Raw genomic sequence first — 16,280 nt, 5'->3', positions numbered from 1 at the left:
AAGCGCCCATAACAGCGGATTAGTATTCAGGAGGAACAGGGGGTCCATCGGATGTAGTTAGAGGAATCTTCGCTAGTGCACCGTGCTGAAAGTGTGTTCCAGAATATTTTAAGTTTACCGTGAATGATTATGTCGCTCTTTTCCTGTCGTCGTCATCACAGAGTCACTATCACTCATGTGTTCTCTGACCTTTATCGTCATGCTATCATAGTCGTGCCATTGAGGTCAATCCAGCGTCATCATCCGGCGCTTGTAAAGCCGTATTGGTCACGCCGCTGTCGTCAGACACTCGTCGTCATCCAAATATCATCATACCGTTGCCATGCCATCTTTGTCGTATAGTCATGATCATGCATTTGTTGTCATGCTGTCGCTTTGACGCAGTCCCTGTCATTGAGTCTTCGTCATTCTAACTTGGAAATCTGAATCTCTTCTTGTCTTTGATAAACAATCGTCGCTGTACCATTGTATTTATGCTGCCGTCATCGTGCTGTCGTTTTACCATCTTCGTTTCCTCAGTAACGTCATCCGCTTGTCGTCATACCATGGTCATACAGCCTTCGTCGATTCATGGACGTCATTGCTTCTTCATCATTGCGTTGTCGCTGGGTCATCTTGCAGCCGCTGTCAGACACTCGTCGTCCGCAATCATAGTCGTGTCATTGTCGTGATTCCAGCGTCCTCATCCGTTTGTCGGCCTTCAGTCGTCGTCACACACGCTTCGTTATCTCATTGTCGTCATATTGTCGTCGTCAAGCTGCCATCGTGATACCATCGTCATAGCTCAGAATGAACATCGCATTGTCATGATGTTGTCGTTGTTATGTCGTCTTTGTCGCTCCATCGACGCAATCGTCGTCGCTACGCTGGTGTCATGCAGTCATCCTGATGCCACCATACTGATGGGTGACCGTGGCAAGCCAGTTTCAAAGCAAAGGGCAAATTTATTTATTTATTTATTTACAGTACCCTCAGGGCCCAAAAGGGCGTTACAGAGGGGGGTGGGTACAATAATAATAAAAATACATGCTCAAACAATTAGTATTAAGGTGATAAATTCCAAAGATAATCAGTTATTGCAGTCTTGAAAGATGATGCCTCCTCGATGCAGGCGATGGAGGGGGGAAGGCGGTTCCACTCGGCACTGGTTTTCGGCAGAAATGAGTCAGAGAAAACATTTGTGCGACAGAAAGGAATGAACACTTTAAACCGATGATCAAGACGCGACGACATGTACGAAGGCTCTGAAATTAAGTCTTGTTTAAGCGAGCTGTGTTGGTAAAAGATTTTTTGAAAAAGGCAGAGACGGGAAATTTTTCTTCGAATGTGCAAGTTAATAAGGCCAAGGTTCGACTTCATTAAAGAAACGCTAGATGTGCGGGAATAATTAGAAAGGATGAATCGTGCTGACCTGTTCTGAACTGACTCAATGGTATCTGTTAGTGTTTTTTGACCAGGGTCCCAGACAGATGACGCGTATTCTAGCTTCGGTCTAATTAGTGTTTTATAGAGCAGTAACTTCAAATGGGGTGGGGCTTTTGAGAAATTCCTGCGAACGTAGCCAAGAGATCTGTTTGCATTGTTCGTGATATGTTCGATGTGCGCATGCCATGAAAGATTACTATTTAGCTGGATTCCAAGATATTTATACGAATTCACGTGCTCAAGGTTGGTTTCGTTGATAATATAGCCGAAAGGAGTTGGTGAGTTCGAGCGACGTGAGACAGACATAATTTTGCATTTAGTCGGATTTAAGAACATTAGCCATTGTGAGCACCACCTTGAAATGTTATCTAGATCTTTCTGAAGCATAAAGTTATCATGCTGATTAGTTATTTCACGGTACAGAACGCAATCGTCGGCAAAAAGTTTAATAGAACTATTAACTACGGCAGGTAAGTCGTTTATATAAATTAGTAATAATAACGGTCCCAAGACGGAGCCTTGAGGAACACCTGACTTCACGGCGCAGCGCGGGGATTTGGAATTGTTAGCTGTTACAAACTGGGTACGGTTGTTGAGAAAACATGCTATCCATTTCAGAATATTAGGGTCAATATTAAGAGTACTAAGTTTAAGAAGCAGTAAGTGATGACACACCTTGTCAAACGCTTTCGCAAAATCTAGAAAGATACAGTCAATGACTTGGCCTTTGTCTAAAGAGGAAGAAATGTTATGTATAAACGATACTAGTTGTGTTTCGCAGGAGTAGTGTTTGCGAAAGCCATGCTGAGATAAAGTGAAGAAAGAGTTGGATTCAAGAAATGAGACAAGATTGGAAAATATTACGTGTTCAAGGATTTTGCAAGGCACGCTGGTAAGTGAAATGGGTCTGTAATTGAGAGGAGAATGCGGGTTACCTGATTTAAACAGAGGGACCACCTTCCCCACCTTCCAGTCTGCGGGCAAAGCTGAGCACTCGATAGATTGGGTGAAAAGATACATAAAAAATATAGAGGAGTAGACAGCAGTATTCCTCAAAAATTTAGAATTAATTTCGTCGGCACCACAGGAAGACGATAGTTTTAAATCTTCAATTAACTTCAAAATCCCCGCAAAATTGACAACAAGTGGATCCATGGGAAAAAAATCTTCTTTGCGCATGTGCGGCACTGTATCAACACAGCAAATGGAAAAAGATTTCGCGAAAGTTTCATTTAGGACATTGCAACATTCTGCATTGCTCATGGTGTTACCATTCGTATCTGTAAGAGATATGATATTTTTCTTGTTTATTTGAACAGTGCTCCAAAATTTTGACGGATTTGTAGAAAGGAGTGACGGTAGATAGGTATTAAAAAAAACATCCTTCGCTTCTTTTAATGCGGTACGATAAGCATGCAGCGCACTAGAATAATCACTCCAACGAGTAGATGTTCGACTGCGTTTTGCAATACGGAAAAGGCGTTTTTTCTTGTTTGACAGTCTTGTTAGTTTCGTGGAAAACCAGGGAGAGCGTTTCTTTCCGGAAAGTCTGCGCAATGGCACATATTTAGCGACAAGGGACGTGGCTTTGTTTTTAAACAAGTTCCAGTTTTCTTCCACGGTACGGCTGAAAAATTCTGGTATACAGCCATCAATGAATACTGCAAGCTCATTATTAATTGCAGTGTAATCCCCGCTCGCATAATCTCTAATAAATTTTGCATTGTTCTTCTCACATCTAACGGGGCCTGTTACAAAAAAATGCAAAAAACAGTGATCGCTTAGTCCTGGGAAACAAGTTAAAGAATGTACTAAGTTTGGTTCAGTGACAAGGATCAAGTCTAGAGTGTTAGATGAAGTAGTGCCAGCTCTAGTTGGCGTAGAAACAAGTTGCGTAAGATTAAAGTTCAGGCACAAGTTAAGGAAAGATTGACTTTCTGTGGACGTACCGACAACAAATGGCGATACCGAAGTCCACCTTATTCTGGGGAAATTAAAATCGCCTAAAAGGAATAACGGCGAATGTGGAAATTTTGAGACAAGAAAATTCAAAGTGTCATGCAGTTCATCGCAAAAAGTAGATGGTGCGCTTGGCGGCCGATAACACGCACAAAGCAATGTGTTTTGGTGGTTTATGACAATACGCACACAAACCAATTCTAAAGACGACGCAAGTGGAATCCTATAAGACACTATATTGTCGGCGACGGCAATTAAAACACCACCGCCTGATTTTAGGTTGCGGTCATGACGGTGAACAACGTAATTCTTGTCACAGTGGAACAGCTCTTCGCTAAGAATTTTATCGGTCAACCAAGTCTCCGTCAATACAACCACGTCAGCGGCACATGAATCGAAAATAGATGCTAGAGCGTCACGTTTATTAACTGCACTTCGCACATTCGATAATAAAAAAGAGAAATCACGACAAGGTTGGCTGCGTGGCCGGTGCCTAATGTCTGTTAAGAAAAAGACGCGTCAGAATGGTGATTAGTAGCAGTGGACGATAATTCAACAGTGCAGGGAACATTGCCCAATTGAAGTTCACAGACACTGTCGTTATCAGGAGAGTAAATATAACATTTTTTGTTGATATATAGTTTGTTGTATTTCACCGTGAAAAATTGACCGCTTTCTTTGCCAAAGTCGTACAGTTTAGTTCTGACCGCTCTAGTTGCCTTACAAAAATCTTCACTTACGGAAGCACCAGTTGTCTTTAGCTTACTTTTAGAAGAAAGAATCGTTTCCCTTAGCTTAGACGATAAAAATCTGACAATAATTGGCCTGGACTTGTTGGGGATAAAACGGCCAAGTCTGTGTGCTCTGGAAATGCGGTCATCACTTTTATTTAGGTTCATGCCTAATGCTGAATTTAAAACCGAGCAAATTTTTTCTTCTGACTGCGCCCAAGTTTCCGCAGCGCTATCTGCTACCCCATGAAATATTAAGTTTTCGCGACGTGAACGGTCTTCAAACTCGTTGAGCCGTTGGTTCAATACGACCACTTGCGACCCGAGGCTTCCACCCTGTTGGCCTTCAGATGTTCGAATGCATTGTTCAACTGCCGAGAGCCTGTTGTCGATATCGGCTATTCGTTGCTCCATTGAATATTGAGCCTCTTTGACTTCACTCAAGGCAGTCATTACTTCTTCGTGTTTAGAATCAAATTTGTCGTGTAGCGATTTAACTAGCTGTAGCAACTCCTTGTTAAACAGGCTAGGATCTTCTTTAGGGGGCCCAGGGTTTAGCTCTACGTTGCCGGACATAAATAACAACTTGGAAACAAGAACACATTCACATGCTAATTGGAACAATACTTGTGGGCCTGGAAGCACTAGCAGCCAAACATTGTTTGACTTTTTACAATAAAGTTGAGGTGCTGTTCTCACCTGCATCCAAAAACGAAAATGTGTTTGAAGTATGTTGGCGGCTGCAGTGCTTCCATTCCCACTGAAGTGGCGCCTGCCATTCCAGCTACTTTTGAAGCGTGCCGGCGTTGATGCGTCTGTCGATTTGGCAGCCGGAAATGACAGCGCTTCGGTGAGGCATGGTTCGCTGGCATGAAGGAAGGCTTCAGTGGCCTCACAGTGGAACGGGTCCTCAGTCGACCGGTCGGGCGAGCTGGTACCTCCAACCTTTGCTGCCGGAACAGCCAGCACCTGCGCATGGGCGACGTCGATCAGGTTCTCCCACGCAGCGAATCCGATGAATATCTGCATCCAAAAACGAAAATGTGTTTGAAGCATGTTGGCGGCTGCAGTGCTTCCATTCCCACTGAAATATAGCAGAGTAGGCCGCGTATACCTGAAACAACGAAAGTCTCCGAATGGCCACTACATATGGCAAATAAACGGGGCTTCGGGATCACCGTGCGTCTTAACTATGTTCGAATGCTAATCGCATCAGCGTCGACAGTCATTGTAAGATGAGTTCTGCCGTAATTTATTTTATTTTTTTTCCATACGGGTACGTCCTGCTCCTTTGCAAGTACCATCAGCAAAGAAGGAGAAAGAGAATGGGGTTTTAGGAAAAAGGTGCAGATAAAAGTTTATCCCCATATGCGATTACTAAAAAAAATGTCATTAGGGGTCTACGCTTTCTTTTAAGTGCGGTGGTTTCCGGCTGAGCCTTAGCCATAGCTCAACAATGACGGCCGTAGTGGTGTGGAGAGCTTACAGTGCTTTTCTTTCGACATCTGAAGATCTATCAGGCATCACATGCAAGGTGGAAAGCGCCTGCTGGTGCTCCTCAGCTGTAGCTCGAACAGCACTCCGTAGCTATTTGCGACGCAGTTGCACTATAACTGTTGTTTTCATGGGTGAGTGTTTTTTTCATCACAATTAGTACCGGGTCCGTTCTCTTCCTGTGTTGGTAGATTTCACCACTTCTCCTCATCCTCAGGAAATTGAATCTGGTTCTCACGGCATCACGCTCTTCAGTTCATTATTGTTCTATTTAGAAACTCCAGTTAAAAATATTTTTGCGTTTATACCGCTTCTGCACATTAACGTTGACCTGCTCGACGAAAGAAAAAAAAAACGAGAATGAATTTATCGTTGAACAGTGTGATTTTTTTTGTGTGTGTGATTGAGTGGTCATCACACTTGTCAGCCATTGCAGTTGAACGACTTCTGTACGGCTCGTATTCACCATCAATTATTTTGTTACAGGGCACCATAGCATGCGTACCACAGAGCGCGTGCATCTACAACATGTCCATCAGGGACAACATCTTGTTCGGAAGAGATTTAGACTTGCTCCTCTACGAACGGGTGCTGTCTGCTTGCGAGCTGCTGAAAGATATTGCTGGATTTCCTGCCGGAGACCTCACGGAGGTTGGACAAAAGGTGCGGTTCACGGTTGTGTCTAAACTTAAGTGCCGACATATAGAAGCTACAAATATTCATCATGACTAGATGTGTTCTAATAGCAATATTTTTGAACGGAGCCAAGCATTCTAAGACAACAACTTTCGAAAATCAAGTATGGAATATACTGCATTTTGTTTGCGCAAAAAAGGCTAATATTCCTTATTTGATGTATGTATTGTCAATAACAAGTCGACGCTGGGCTAACTAAAGAGCTTGTAAACGAAAAGAAAGAAAGAATCTCGTTCTGGAATGCCTTGACAATGAATGTATTGAATGTATATGTACATTTAAGAGTATTATGTTCCTTTAGGGACTTACGTGTGGTATCCCACCCTAAAGTTCTTTATAGGCATCTAAATATGGCTATATTAGAGGAATAAATAATTGGTTTGCCTTAATCACAACAAGTTTCAGGCTGCCTAAGGCGAGGTAAACCTATTTACTGGCTGAAAACTCTCCAGCAGAACGGACCTTCACAGTGCACTGGATCTGCTAGTGGTGCGTTTGTGCAACAGTAGTTTTCTTTCAGCGTAATAATTTGCCAAGAAACTCCCCTAGCACTAATTTTTCGTGCTGTAGAATGCCACAAACGTTGTTCAAAACGAGATTAAGGTAAAAGCGGGAGCCAACGTTATGACAAGTGGATTTGTCTGTGAGAAACGTTGTTGTCACTTACACAATCTAAAGAGAAACAAATGATCTAGAAGTTAGAATAGTGAATTCTGGAATGGAACACGTATTGAATAAAACTTATTATTCAATTTATACATAAACTTTAGCTTACTCGCTCATTTCTGGTGTACTCAGTCAGCGTGAAGGTGTCCTCGCGAAAGAGAGCGTGAATTCTTAGGCGACTTACAACCAAATATTACGAACAGACATTACTCAAGCCTGCTCAGTTCTGTCAAGCAGAGTTGGATCTGAACGCTTGTACTGGAAAAAACGTCGCGGAGTCGGCAGCCGCCCACGTGATGCAATAACTGACCGTCCTCGCGATGCAAATGCTATTGATTGCACCTGCGACAAGTTATCTTCTATTTCTGCAGCGAAAGGAGGAAGTAGTTGCAAGCCAGCACCACCTCCTGTCCCTTCTGTGCCTTTTTTTGCCTTCGGCTGCAAGTGTTGCTCAGAACTTATCATTACAAAGCGGTGGCCATTACAGTGGTTTGCATTGTTTAGAATTTTTCGCTTTCCTTTAGGGCTATGAGGCCGCAATCCCAAAGCGTGGGCGATATGTTGTGCGGCCAGGTAGCCATGTCGATGTATGCTGCATTTTCAAATTCACTTGAGTAAATAAAGGGTTTCGTTTATGTTTGCAGTAGACGTAGCTTTTTCTCCATTTCTCCAAGAGACTTTGTTCTCACGGAAACTACGTCATTACCTGACGTGTCTCAACGCAGGACAGCGGACACTTATTCGGTGCTTGGGTTACCATGTCACTTCGTGTCTATGTTTTTCTTAGGCGCCGTTTCTAGAATGAACCCATGTCAAATCGCCCATCTGTTCATTATATTTAATATATCCCGTCGGCGTATAACAGCATTAATCCTGAAGACGTGTCGGTTGCTAGATCTGTTCTCTACGCGAATGCCCAAGGAAACAACAAAGGCTACATGAATGTCCTCGCCATAACAAACATATGCGTTTAGGGGAACCATTACTTTAAATGACCGAATTCATAATTTGTGGCTCTTTCTGCCGTTTAACGCAAACACATATTTTCAAAATGCGTTTCTACGTGCTGGCAAGCGCGATCGCTGCCGAATGCTAACTCCGTTATACGCATGTGCTTACGCGCGATAGTTTTTTGTCGCCTGCAGGTTTAGCTGCTGTCTAAAGCGGTGGGGCTGTGTCGCGTTACTTCGCCAGTAGACATTTTCTCCCCTTCCGGTCTATGCTTTTATTGTGTACTCTTCCTTCGTGGGTAACATAAATTTATATGCCATCTGCTTGGGCATGTGCTAGTGCCTACTTTCGCTTTTCCTATGAGATATTCAGTGGCATCAACTTCTGCGTTAGCTTAGTTTGTTTCAGACATTAAATAGCAGCATATTTCTTTTTTTGTCACTCGCCCGATTGCCAGGGTGCAACGCTGAGTGGTGGACAGAAGCAGAGGATCGCCCTCGCCCGAGCGGTCTACAGTGACAGCAGCGTGTACCTGCTCGACGACACACTGAGCGCTCTGGACGTGCATGTGGCCTCGAAGGTTTTTGACAGAGTGATTGGCAGGCATGGAATGCTTCGGAAAAAGGTGCTCTCCTCAACATAAGATCATTATGCTAGAGAATCTGAGACAACGAAAGAAAACGCAAACTGCGAGCACGTAGTCAAGGTTTACTTCGCGCGACGCACACAGCACAAATTTACTTTGAGGTGCTCTTGTGACGCACAGCACCAATAAGTGAAAATGCATCAAGGAACGTTGTCTGAATATTAGCGCACTTACGTTATATCTTATGTTAATGCCGGGCTAATATCTGGTAAAGGATACGACACTTCCATTTTACCGTTGGGGCACTGTGACCTTTTGCTGGCCTGTATTTTTGGCGTGGACGTACTTGAAAGTAGAGGTGTGTGTTTGTTGCTCTTTAGTAACAGTGTGTTTCCTTTGTCTTGAAGACGACTACTAGCGTAACCTTGTCGTTTTGGTGTTTTCAGACGAGACTCATAGTATGCACGCAGACTCAGTACCTTGAGCAGATGGATAGGATATTACTGGTGGCTGACAGACAAATTACGACTTTTGAGAGTGTGAAGCAACTAATGAACGACCCGAGGTGCCCCAAGATGATTTGCTGTGGTGATAAAATAAAAGACAGGAGAACGTATGGGAATGACACGTAAGTGGAAAGCTCTAAACAGCAAGTATTGGTATGAAACCACAAATTATTCTTTGTGGTTGTTGCGTGCGACGCTATGCAAATTTGTGTTTAATAGACAATTCGTCTCAGGATTCTCCATGTAGTTGGCCACGTGAAAAAAAAAATGAAAAGAGGAAAGACCTTGGCAATACCATGCTCGATATTATTATACAAAACAGCAGTGCATTTTGCTTACCGTAAAAGTTGCCCCCCGCCCACTCTATCCTAAACCATTGTCGAGCTTCTGTAAAGGTGCGTATTGGCATGCCAACGATATCCACTAAGATCGTAGCAGCTCGAGGAAACGAGAACTAAAAGTAAGAAAAAAGAAAACACTGGAACAAAAGTGGGCTATGCATACTAAACGCAAGACGAATCTTGCGCTCTGAGAAAACAATTCATTTCACGAGCATTGCCCGCAAGCCATTCACGTGATGTCATTCCATCGAAAAAACAGTTACCAAAAGACAAACAGTAAGCGTGCCTGTTTTTGCCGAAAACTGCTGGTAGACCTAGCTATTTCGTCTACCGCCACCATCGGCGTGTGGCAGTGCTTTTAGTACTTTCTTCCGGCCAAATCATGACGATATCTTTTTAATCGTTCGTGTCCCTTGGAGGATAGTGCAAGTTTTCCGAGCGTGTGGTACGCAGGTGTTCACGTTATACACCACACTATCAGCGTTCCTTCATTTTAATGGCTCAGTGTATGTGCTGTTGAACTGATTAGCAAATGTGTACTGGTAGCGTTTACATTCGTGGCGTCCCTGTGCAGTCTAGGCGCGGAGTAGGCAAATGCTTTTACCATGCCCGATCAATTGCTGAAGGCACCCTCAAGTTTGCCTGCATGCGAAGAAGTGGCAGCATAAACTCCAGCTTACTGGAACGTGCGGTATGCGAAAGGCATGTGCAACGGATGATGCGCCGAGGGGCAAGGGGCGTGGTCAGTGGACAGAGTCGTTCGCGTGCAGGCATGGCTACGCGTGCACCGAGGAGTGGTGATGGAACATAGCGGCGCCTTTCACTGTCAGCATAAGCGCCAATCACAATGAATCAGTCCTCCAAGGCCCCGCCTCCTTCCCCCCTCCCATCCAACATTTTACATATTGTTTGAATAGAACCACCGGTGCTCATTTGCCTCACCAGTTGTTGGATTCATTCATTGTGCACTGGTAGTGAACCGGACGCCCAAGTTCCGGACCGACCTTCGATTCACAAACAGCACACTTTGAATTTTCGTCCTACTTTTTGGTCTGCGACTACGACGGTCACCAATGTGCCGTTTCTCTGCAAGTATAGGTGTCGCAACTTGCCCTGAAATTGCGTTCGTTAAAGACGTGAAGTGCTAAGAATAAGGCTCAATAGTGTTGTGCAGTTTTTTTTTCTTCAACGTAAACTGGATGAGAACAAGAACAATGGCTCAATGACTCAGTTAGTTCCGGGGGTGGAAGCAGGAACACGATCAAATAAACGAATGGCCTGATCGGCCACCGTACCAGATTTTGCGCTGTTCCCTTACATTACCACAACACCAGCAGCCCAACTACCACTACAGTCGCAGTAAGATCATAGTTCCACGTAATGCGCTGCCTCACTGTAGTGGAATATAGCGTATGATGACTGTCTCGTTGAATTGCGCGATTCGAATTGCACTTTCATTATTTCTTTCAGAGAAATGCCGCTGAATCATGAGAATAAAGGACTTGCACACAAAGTCACGGAGGATGAAGTTGAATCGTCAAACTTGGTATGTAAATTGCCCACCCAATATGGCACAACTGTAGAGTGACAGTGTGACTATTTGGTGTTGTTGATGTGCTATTATATTTAAGTTCAGACTGTTAGCGCAGACCCGTTTTTAGTTGTACTTACTGGAGGCCAGAAACTAGCACAGATCTCACGATTTGCAGCTTTGACGTGCTTGAAAGCAAAATAAAAGGCCTTTATTCCGTTCTCTTAAATTATTTTGAAGATAAACGATACGCTTCTTCGCTGAAGCTCTAAAGGCGGTGTAAACGATCACAAAATCTAAGGGTATTCATTACTGAATGAAGAAAGCTCAGTAACAAAACATGTTTAACATAAGATCTGGGAAGCTTAGCGGGATGGCACGTGAGCTGTTTGGAATGGCCCGCTGAGGGGGCATTGTGCAAGTTATTTCAGCCCGCTGCATGTGTTTCGGTCCACCCGCGGTAGTGGCGCCCTTCAGAGAACCAGCGAGGACAGCGGTAACCAACCATCAACTTACTTCAGACAACTGCGGACAACCGGCAGCCACATGACGGGGGTCAGCTCAGGGGAGTTCTCGAGGCGAGAACCTCCCCACGCGCTTTTCGAGACACCAGACAATGGACCGCGGCGGAGGCTACTGTGCGAGGTCCGCTCCGGAAATTAGAGGCGTCGGCTGGGGTCGGGTGGGACCAGCTGGCTACGGGGACGCAGGAATATGGACACCTCGACGACTGCGCTGCAAAGGTCATCTGCCTGCGGAGGGGGGCACTGAAACCTGTGGGTGCGTGTGTGTGTTTGTAAAACGTCCCGCAGAGAGGCGGCCTGTTTACGATGACCTCGAACGTTTCGCTTCACCTAGGGATCTAGGGAACACAAAGTGTTTAAAAACGGCTGTTTTCGGCTGTTAGTGTGAGCTCGTCGTCGTGCTCTGCGCTCGTCAATGTTCCCGTGACCTGTGTGCTCGTTTGCTGTATGCTTACTCTTGCGGGCTCCATTTGGGAGTCACGCTAAACTGTGTAAATGTATCTGATGTTTACAATGTAAATACTGTAAATAAATCCTGCTCGCCTAGTCCTGTCACCCCAAGTTCCTCCGATCGTCCTTCGAGCCCGGCTCCAAATCCTACAGAGCCTAACCTGTTAATAGTTTTGAGAAGCCTAGGGTTTCAAGCGCTCACAAGATGTACAACGTGCTATATAGGAATGACAAATGCCAACTGGAACCACTGAAAGCTGCTATATTCGCATGAGACAAATCAGACATAAAGCTTTTAGGGGCCTAAGATACTGAACTAGTGAATATCACAGCGAAACAATTTATGGCTAGGGTTCCGCGTATTCTTGATCTCTGTGTGAAAAAACTAGGTGCGCTGATCTCGGAGACAGTGAAATACCAGGACGACCTTTGGCGGAGATGACTTAGGCTTCAAGCATGCCGGCGCTATTAAAACGTCAAATATATAATAATCAATGAAATAAGTAAATCAAGATGGATTGCTTCAAGTCGACAGGTATACTGGAATCGTTTATGAACAGAACATGTACTCACGAACAGGAGGCGTTGCCATACACGCGCACGATGGAATGTATGTACAGCAATACGCCCTTGACTGGTGAGAGGACAGTGACGCCGGCTGTGGGGATGTCTGTGCTGTACAATCGAGAGACAGAATTGTGATATCCACTGTGTATATATCTCCATGCCCAAGTGTCATATAGAGGAGTTCATGAAAACGCAGTTTGTCGTGGGTTACACGTGATGACACTACCCTGTGATCATCGTTAGAGAATTATGTGCACATTTGAGAAATAGAGAAGAAATGGTGCTAGGTGAGTGCTACAAGGGCTTGGATTAAGGTCCTGCAAACAAATTGATCTTCGAATTGCTGAATGGCGCTAACTCCTATTTGAAACTGTTTGAACGCAGGTTATGATTTAGGTTGGTTTCTCGTGGCAGTTGATGATATTGTGTGCGTACCTTAATAACGTGGCCAAATTATAGTATGACTACGTTGGCCCTCAGCATTTAGAGACAGTTTACACAATTCTATGACACAAGCGCAAGTGCTGTTGCCGCTTGGGACTCGTGGCTCATCAAAGTCATTTTAAACCTGGGCACTTATAGCCGCCCTTAACGCGGACATCCTCACGCCATTTGCGGTTCATGACTTGCTGTGACGACTGCAATGTCGTGGCGAACGAAACAGACGGCTGATCGAATGAACCTGTCCTAGTTATTGTTAAGCTAAGGCTTACTGAAAAGCGTCCAATAAATTTTACAGAAAGAGGCACATTACACGTGCAATTTCCTTTTATTTCAGACCTCAAGTGAAACGACCTGCAGTAGTGCGTTGAATTGGGTTAGTTGGGGCATTTCGGAACTCGATAGTAGCGGCTCCAAATATAGGACCAAAACGATAGTAGACAGATACAGCATAAACGCTCCTCTGCGCTCGTGTAGGTCCTGCTTTTAACGCCGTTACCTTTTTCATTACTTCCAATTTCACGACGAAGTATTCGCATTCTCACCGCATCGCGGAAGTCTTGTGTCGTTAGGTTTGTAACGCGCATGTATTAGCTGTTCGTGCTATGCGGCGCCTTTCGCTGCACACCGAATGCGTGCCCTCGCGGTAGAACCTCTGTTCCTTACCTTCATAATGCGCTTCTGTTCCATGCGACAATTGCGAACGCCACACAGCCGCAGAATGTGTTTTGTGTGGTCACTTATCCAAACGTTCCCACGTCGCGTTTGCGCGACCACGTAACTATTTAAAGGACGTGACGGTGGTTTACACAACCTGCGGGATTGGCCAGTTTATTTAAATATAGTTTGCGGAAAGGTGCTGTTTATTCAGCATGGAACAAATAGAACAACCACCCCAAGCACCTGGACATTTGATGAAGTGACGACAGTTCGGTAACGCTTGTTGTTTGAAGGCGTACTTGCGCAGAGAAGGAAGGTGGCCACCGACACCTGTGCAGTGCGGGTACCGATAGGTATCAATTGAATTCGTCTATTTCGTGATTTAATGCGTTAACTACACGTCGAGAAATATGAACATGCATCTACGTCCCGAAGGGGTAGGCAAAGAAAGCTGGGCTCTAAAAATGCCCCAAGAATGCTGACTAAAGGGTATTGTTTGCCTTGCAGAGAAACACAGACCTACTTTTATCTTATGTGCGGATATGCGGACCCTCGCTGGCTTTCTGCTGCTCGAGTTTCCTGCTACGAGCATGCGCCGTGGGAGCATATTTGGTCTGGATGAAGCAGTGGACAGATGCAAGCACTTCGCAATGGAGTACGTCCGTATGGGTCGGAGGACTGATAGCTATATGCATTTGCGATGGTGAGTTCATGTTCACTGTGTACCGCATAATCATTCACAGAACGTTGTATAGCTTGACCTGTCATGTATTGCCGCTCTGTCCGTCCTACTTTATTTAAAGAGAATAAAGGGAACCGAAAATTACAGTGTTTGTGTCAGAACCATGCGAAGCCAACCGTTAATGAAGCTAGCAAAATTTGGAAAAAATTCATTTTTTTTCTCTCTTCGAAGAGCACTGGCGAAAAGGTAAAGGAAATTAAAGTGCGCGTAAAGCAACTTGCCGCTAGTGGACGCCGAACCTACACTCTTAGTATTGCGTGCGCCTTCAATAGCCTGATGGGGCTATGAGTGAAGTAGTGATGTAGTACAATGATAGCTTCAACCACCTGGTGTTATTAAACGTCCAACTTTATATACTTCATACGCAAGCGTTTTCGCATTTCATGCCCATCCAAACGCGGCCAAAAATTGAAATCTCAACCTCGTGCGAAGCTTCTGATTGCAAGAAACACTGAGCTGCAGCGGCGATTGAAAAGTGTCTTCACATAACGCGTTCCTGGGAGCAGATTGGAACCTTGTTTAATTCATTTGGGGTTCTAAGCGTTATATTGCTGTAAGTAATAAATTTCGCTTTTCTGAAATCATCTTAGTGCTCTTTGGTTGTCTGGGGGCCTTCACACTCGCTGTGAGCCAACGCAACCTGTCCAACCGCCTGTACAAAGCGATGACCCGGAGCGTCCTAGGCTGTCCTGTGGTCTTCTTCGATGCCACCCCAAGAGGCCGTGTGCTCAACCGCCTTTCCACTGAACTGGACGCCATCGACTCGCGTCTTTTTATGGGCTGCAAGCAGCTGCTGCAGTCGCTCACTGCAGGGATCGCCAGGATCATCGTGACAGGACTCCAAGTGCCAACGGCAGCAGTTCTGGCAGCTTTGGCTGTCACATTCTACTTATTCGCAATGGTAATGTGCCATTTTAGTTGTAGTTTTGCTTCCGCGAACTATAATATTAAGGAGATAAAGGAAAGATGATCCCATTGATGCTAACGCTATACAGGCTACTCATTTTAATGGCTACTCGCAATGTTGCTTTCGCTGATGGATGGATGGATGAAAAACTTTATTAATTGCTTTCGCTGATGGTACAGTAAACATTGTTGCGCTAGACTGGTTGTGCTGTTGCATTAAAAATGATTGAGATCGCTGGTCCAGCCATATCGCGGCTTTTGAACTTTGTCCTAATCTGAAGCTAAACTATTCTGAGAATAAGTTGAAGCCATGTGAAAAAAATGAAGCCATGTGAAGCCATGTGAAAAATCGGGCTGAAACGGCACTTCACGACAGAAAACTCGATAGCTGCCGCTCGGTTTGTTCTGTTGAGGGTAGCGCTCAACAACGTAACGCTTGCGGCAGCTTTCGGTTTAGGAAACGATAGATATAAGCATTTTGTGTAATGACACACACACACACACACACACCACACACACACACACACACACACATATATATATATATATATATATATATATATATATATATATATATATATATATATATATATATATATAGTACTGGACATTGGATTCTACCATTTGTAACAAACAATACTGGCTGCAATTTTGAGGTCGCTCAAGTGCACGAATTCAATCGTGGTGCTTACGCTGATGGTAAAATAAACATTATACTGATTAGGGTCTCGATTTGTTCCTCCTTATTTTTCGAAGGCGAGGATTTCAGTTTATCTGCTCGTGGAGGAGAGGGAGCCAGAAAAAAAAATTACTACTACCGGAAAGTGGGTGTCAACCTTGCTTCGGTAAGCAAAGCTTGTTCTGCGTGCACCTGACCTTCGCCAAGGTTAAGCAACGCGCAGGTGACAGTGCGGGATTGCTTAGACCTGCCGCTACCTCAGCTCGGGATCTTCTCGTTGCTATCGGTTTTCCTGGGCTCGGGCGGCTACGACGGCTGGGTCAGCGCGGCGATGGCGAGCGCTTTCATGGGCAAATTCTCGCCGCCGCTCGTCGAACGCTGCCCGTTACTCGGCGGAATGCACAACGCACGACCATCCCATTCGT

The 16,280-nt window shown here is 44.8% G+C and overlaps 1 protein-coding gene across 1 annotated transcript in view; it reads left to right on the top strand.

The window, feature by feature from the left end:
• The window catches only part of LOC142588607 (ATP-binding cassette sub-family C member 3-like), a 97,392-nt gene that overhangs the window by 40,495 nt on the left and 40,617 nt on the right, over positions 1 to 16,280 (top strand). The window contains exons 3-8 of the mRNA XM_075700442.1: positions 6,096 to 6,272; positions 8,380 to 8,547; positions 8,955 to 9,136; positions 10,826 to 10,901; positions 14,036 to 14,231; positions 14,861 to 15,171. Of these exons, the coding sequence (XP_075556557.1) occupies positions 6,096 to 6,272; positions 8,380 to 8,547; positions 8,955 to 9,136; positions 10,826 to 10,901; positions 14,036 to 14,231; positions 14,861 to 15,171 (1,110 nt within the window). The remainder of the gene's footprint in view (positions 1 to 6,095; positions 6,273 to 8,379; positions 8,548 to 8,954; positions 9,137 to 10,825; positions 10,902 to 14,035; positions 14,232 to 14,860; positions 15,172 to 16,280) is intronic.

This window comes from Dermacentor variabilis, chromosome 7, assembly GCF_050947875.1.
Source record: "Dermacentor variabilis isolate Ectoservices chromosome 7, ASM5094787v1, whole genome shotgun sequence".
NCBI classification, from domain to species: domain Eukaryota; kingdom Metazoa; phylum Arthropoda; class Arachnida; order Ixodida; family Ixodidae; genus Dermacentor; species Dermacentor variabilis.
This window is presented reverse-complemented; position numbering and strand designations above follow the sequence as displayed.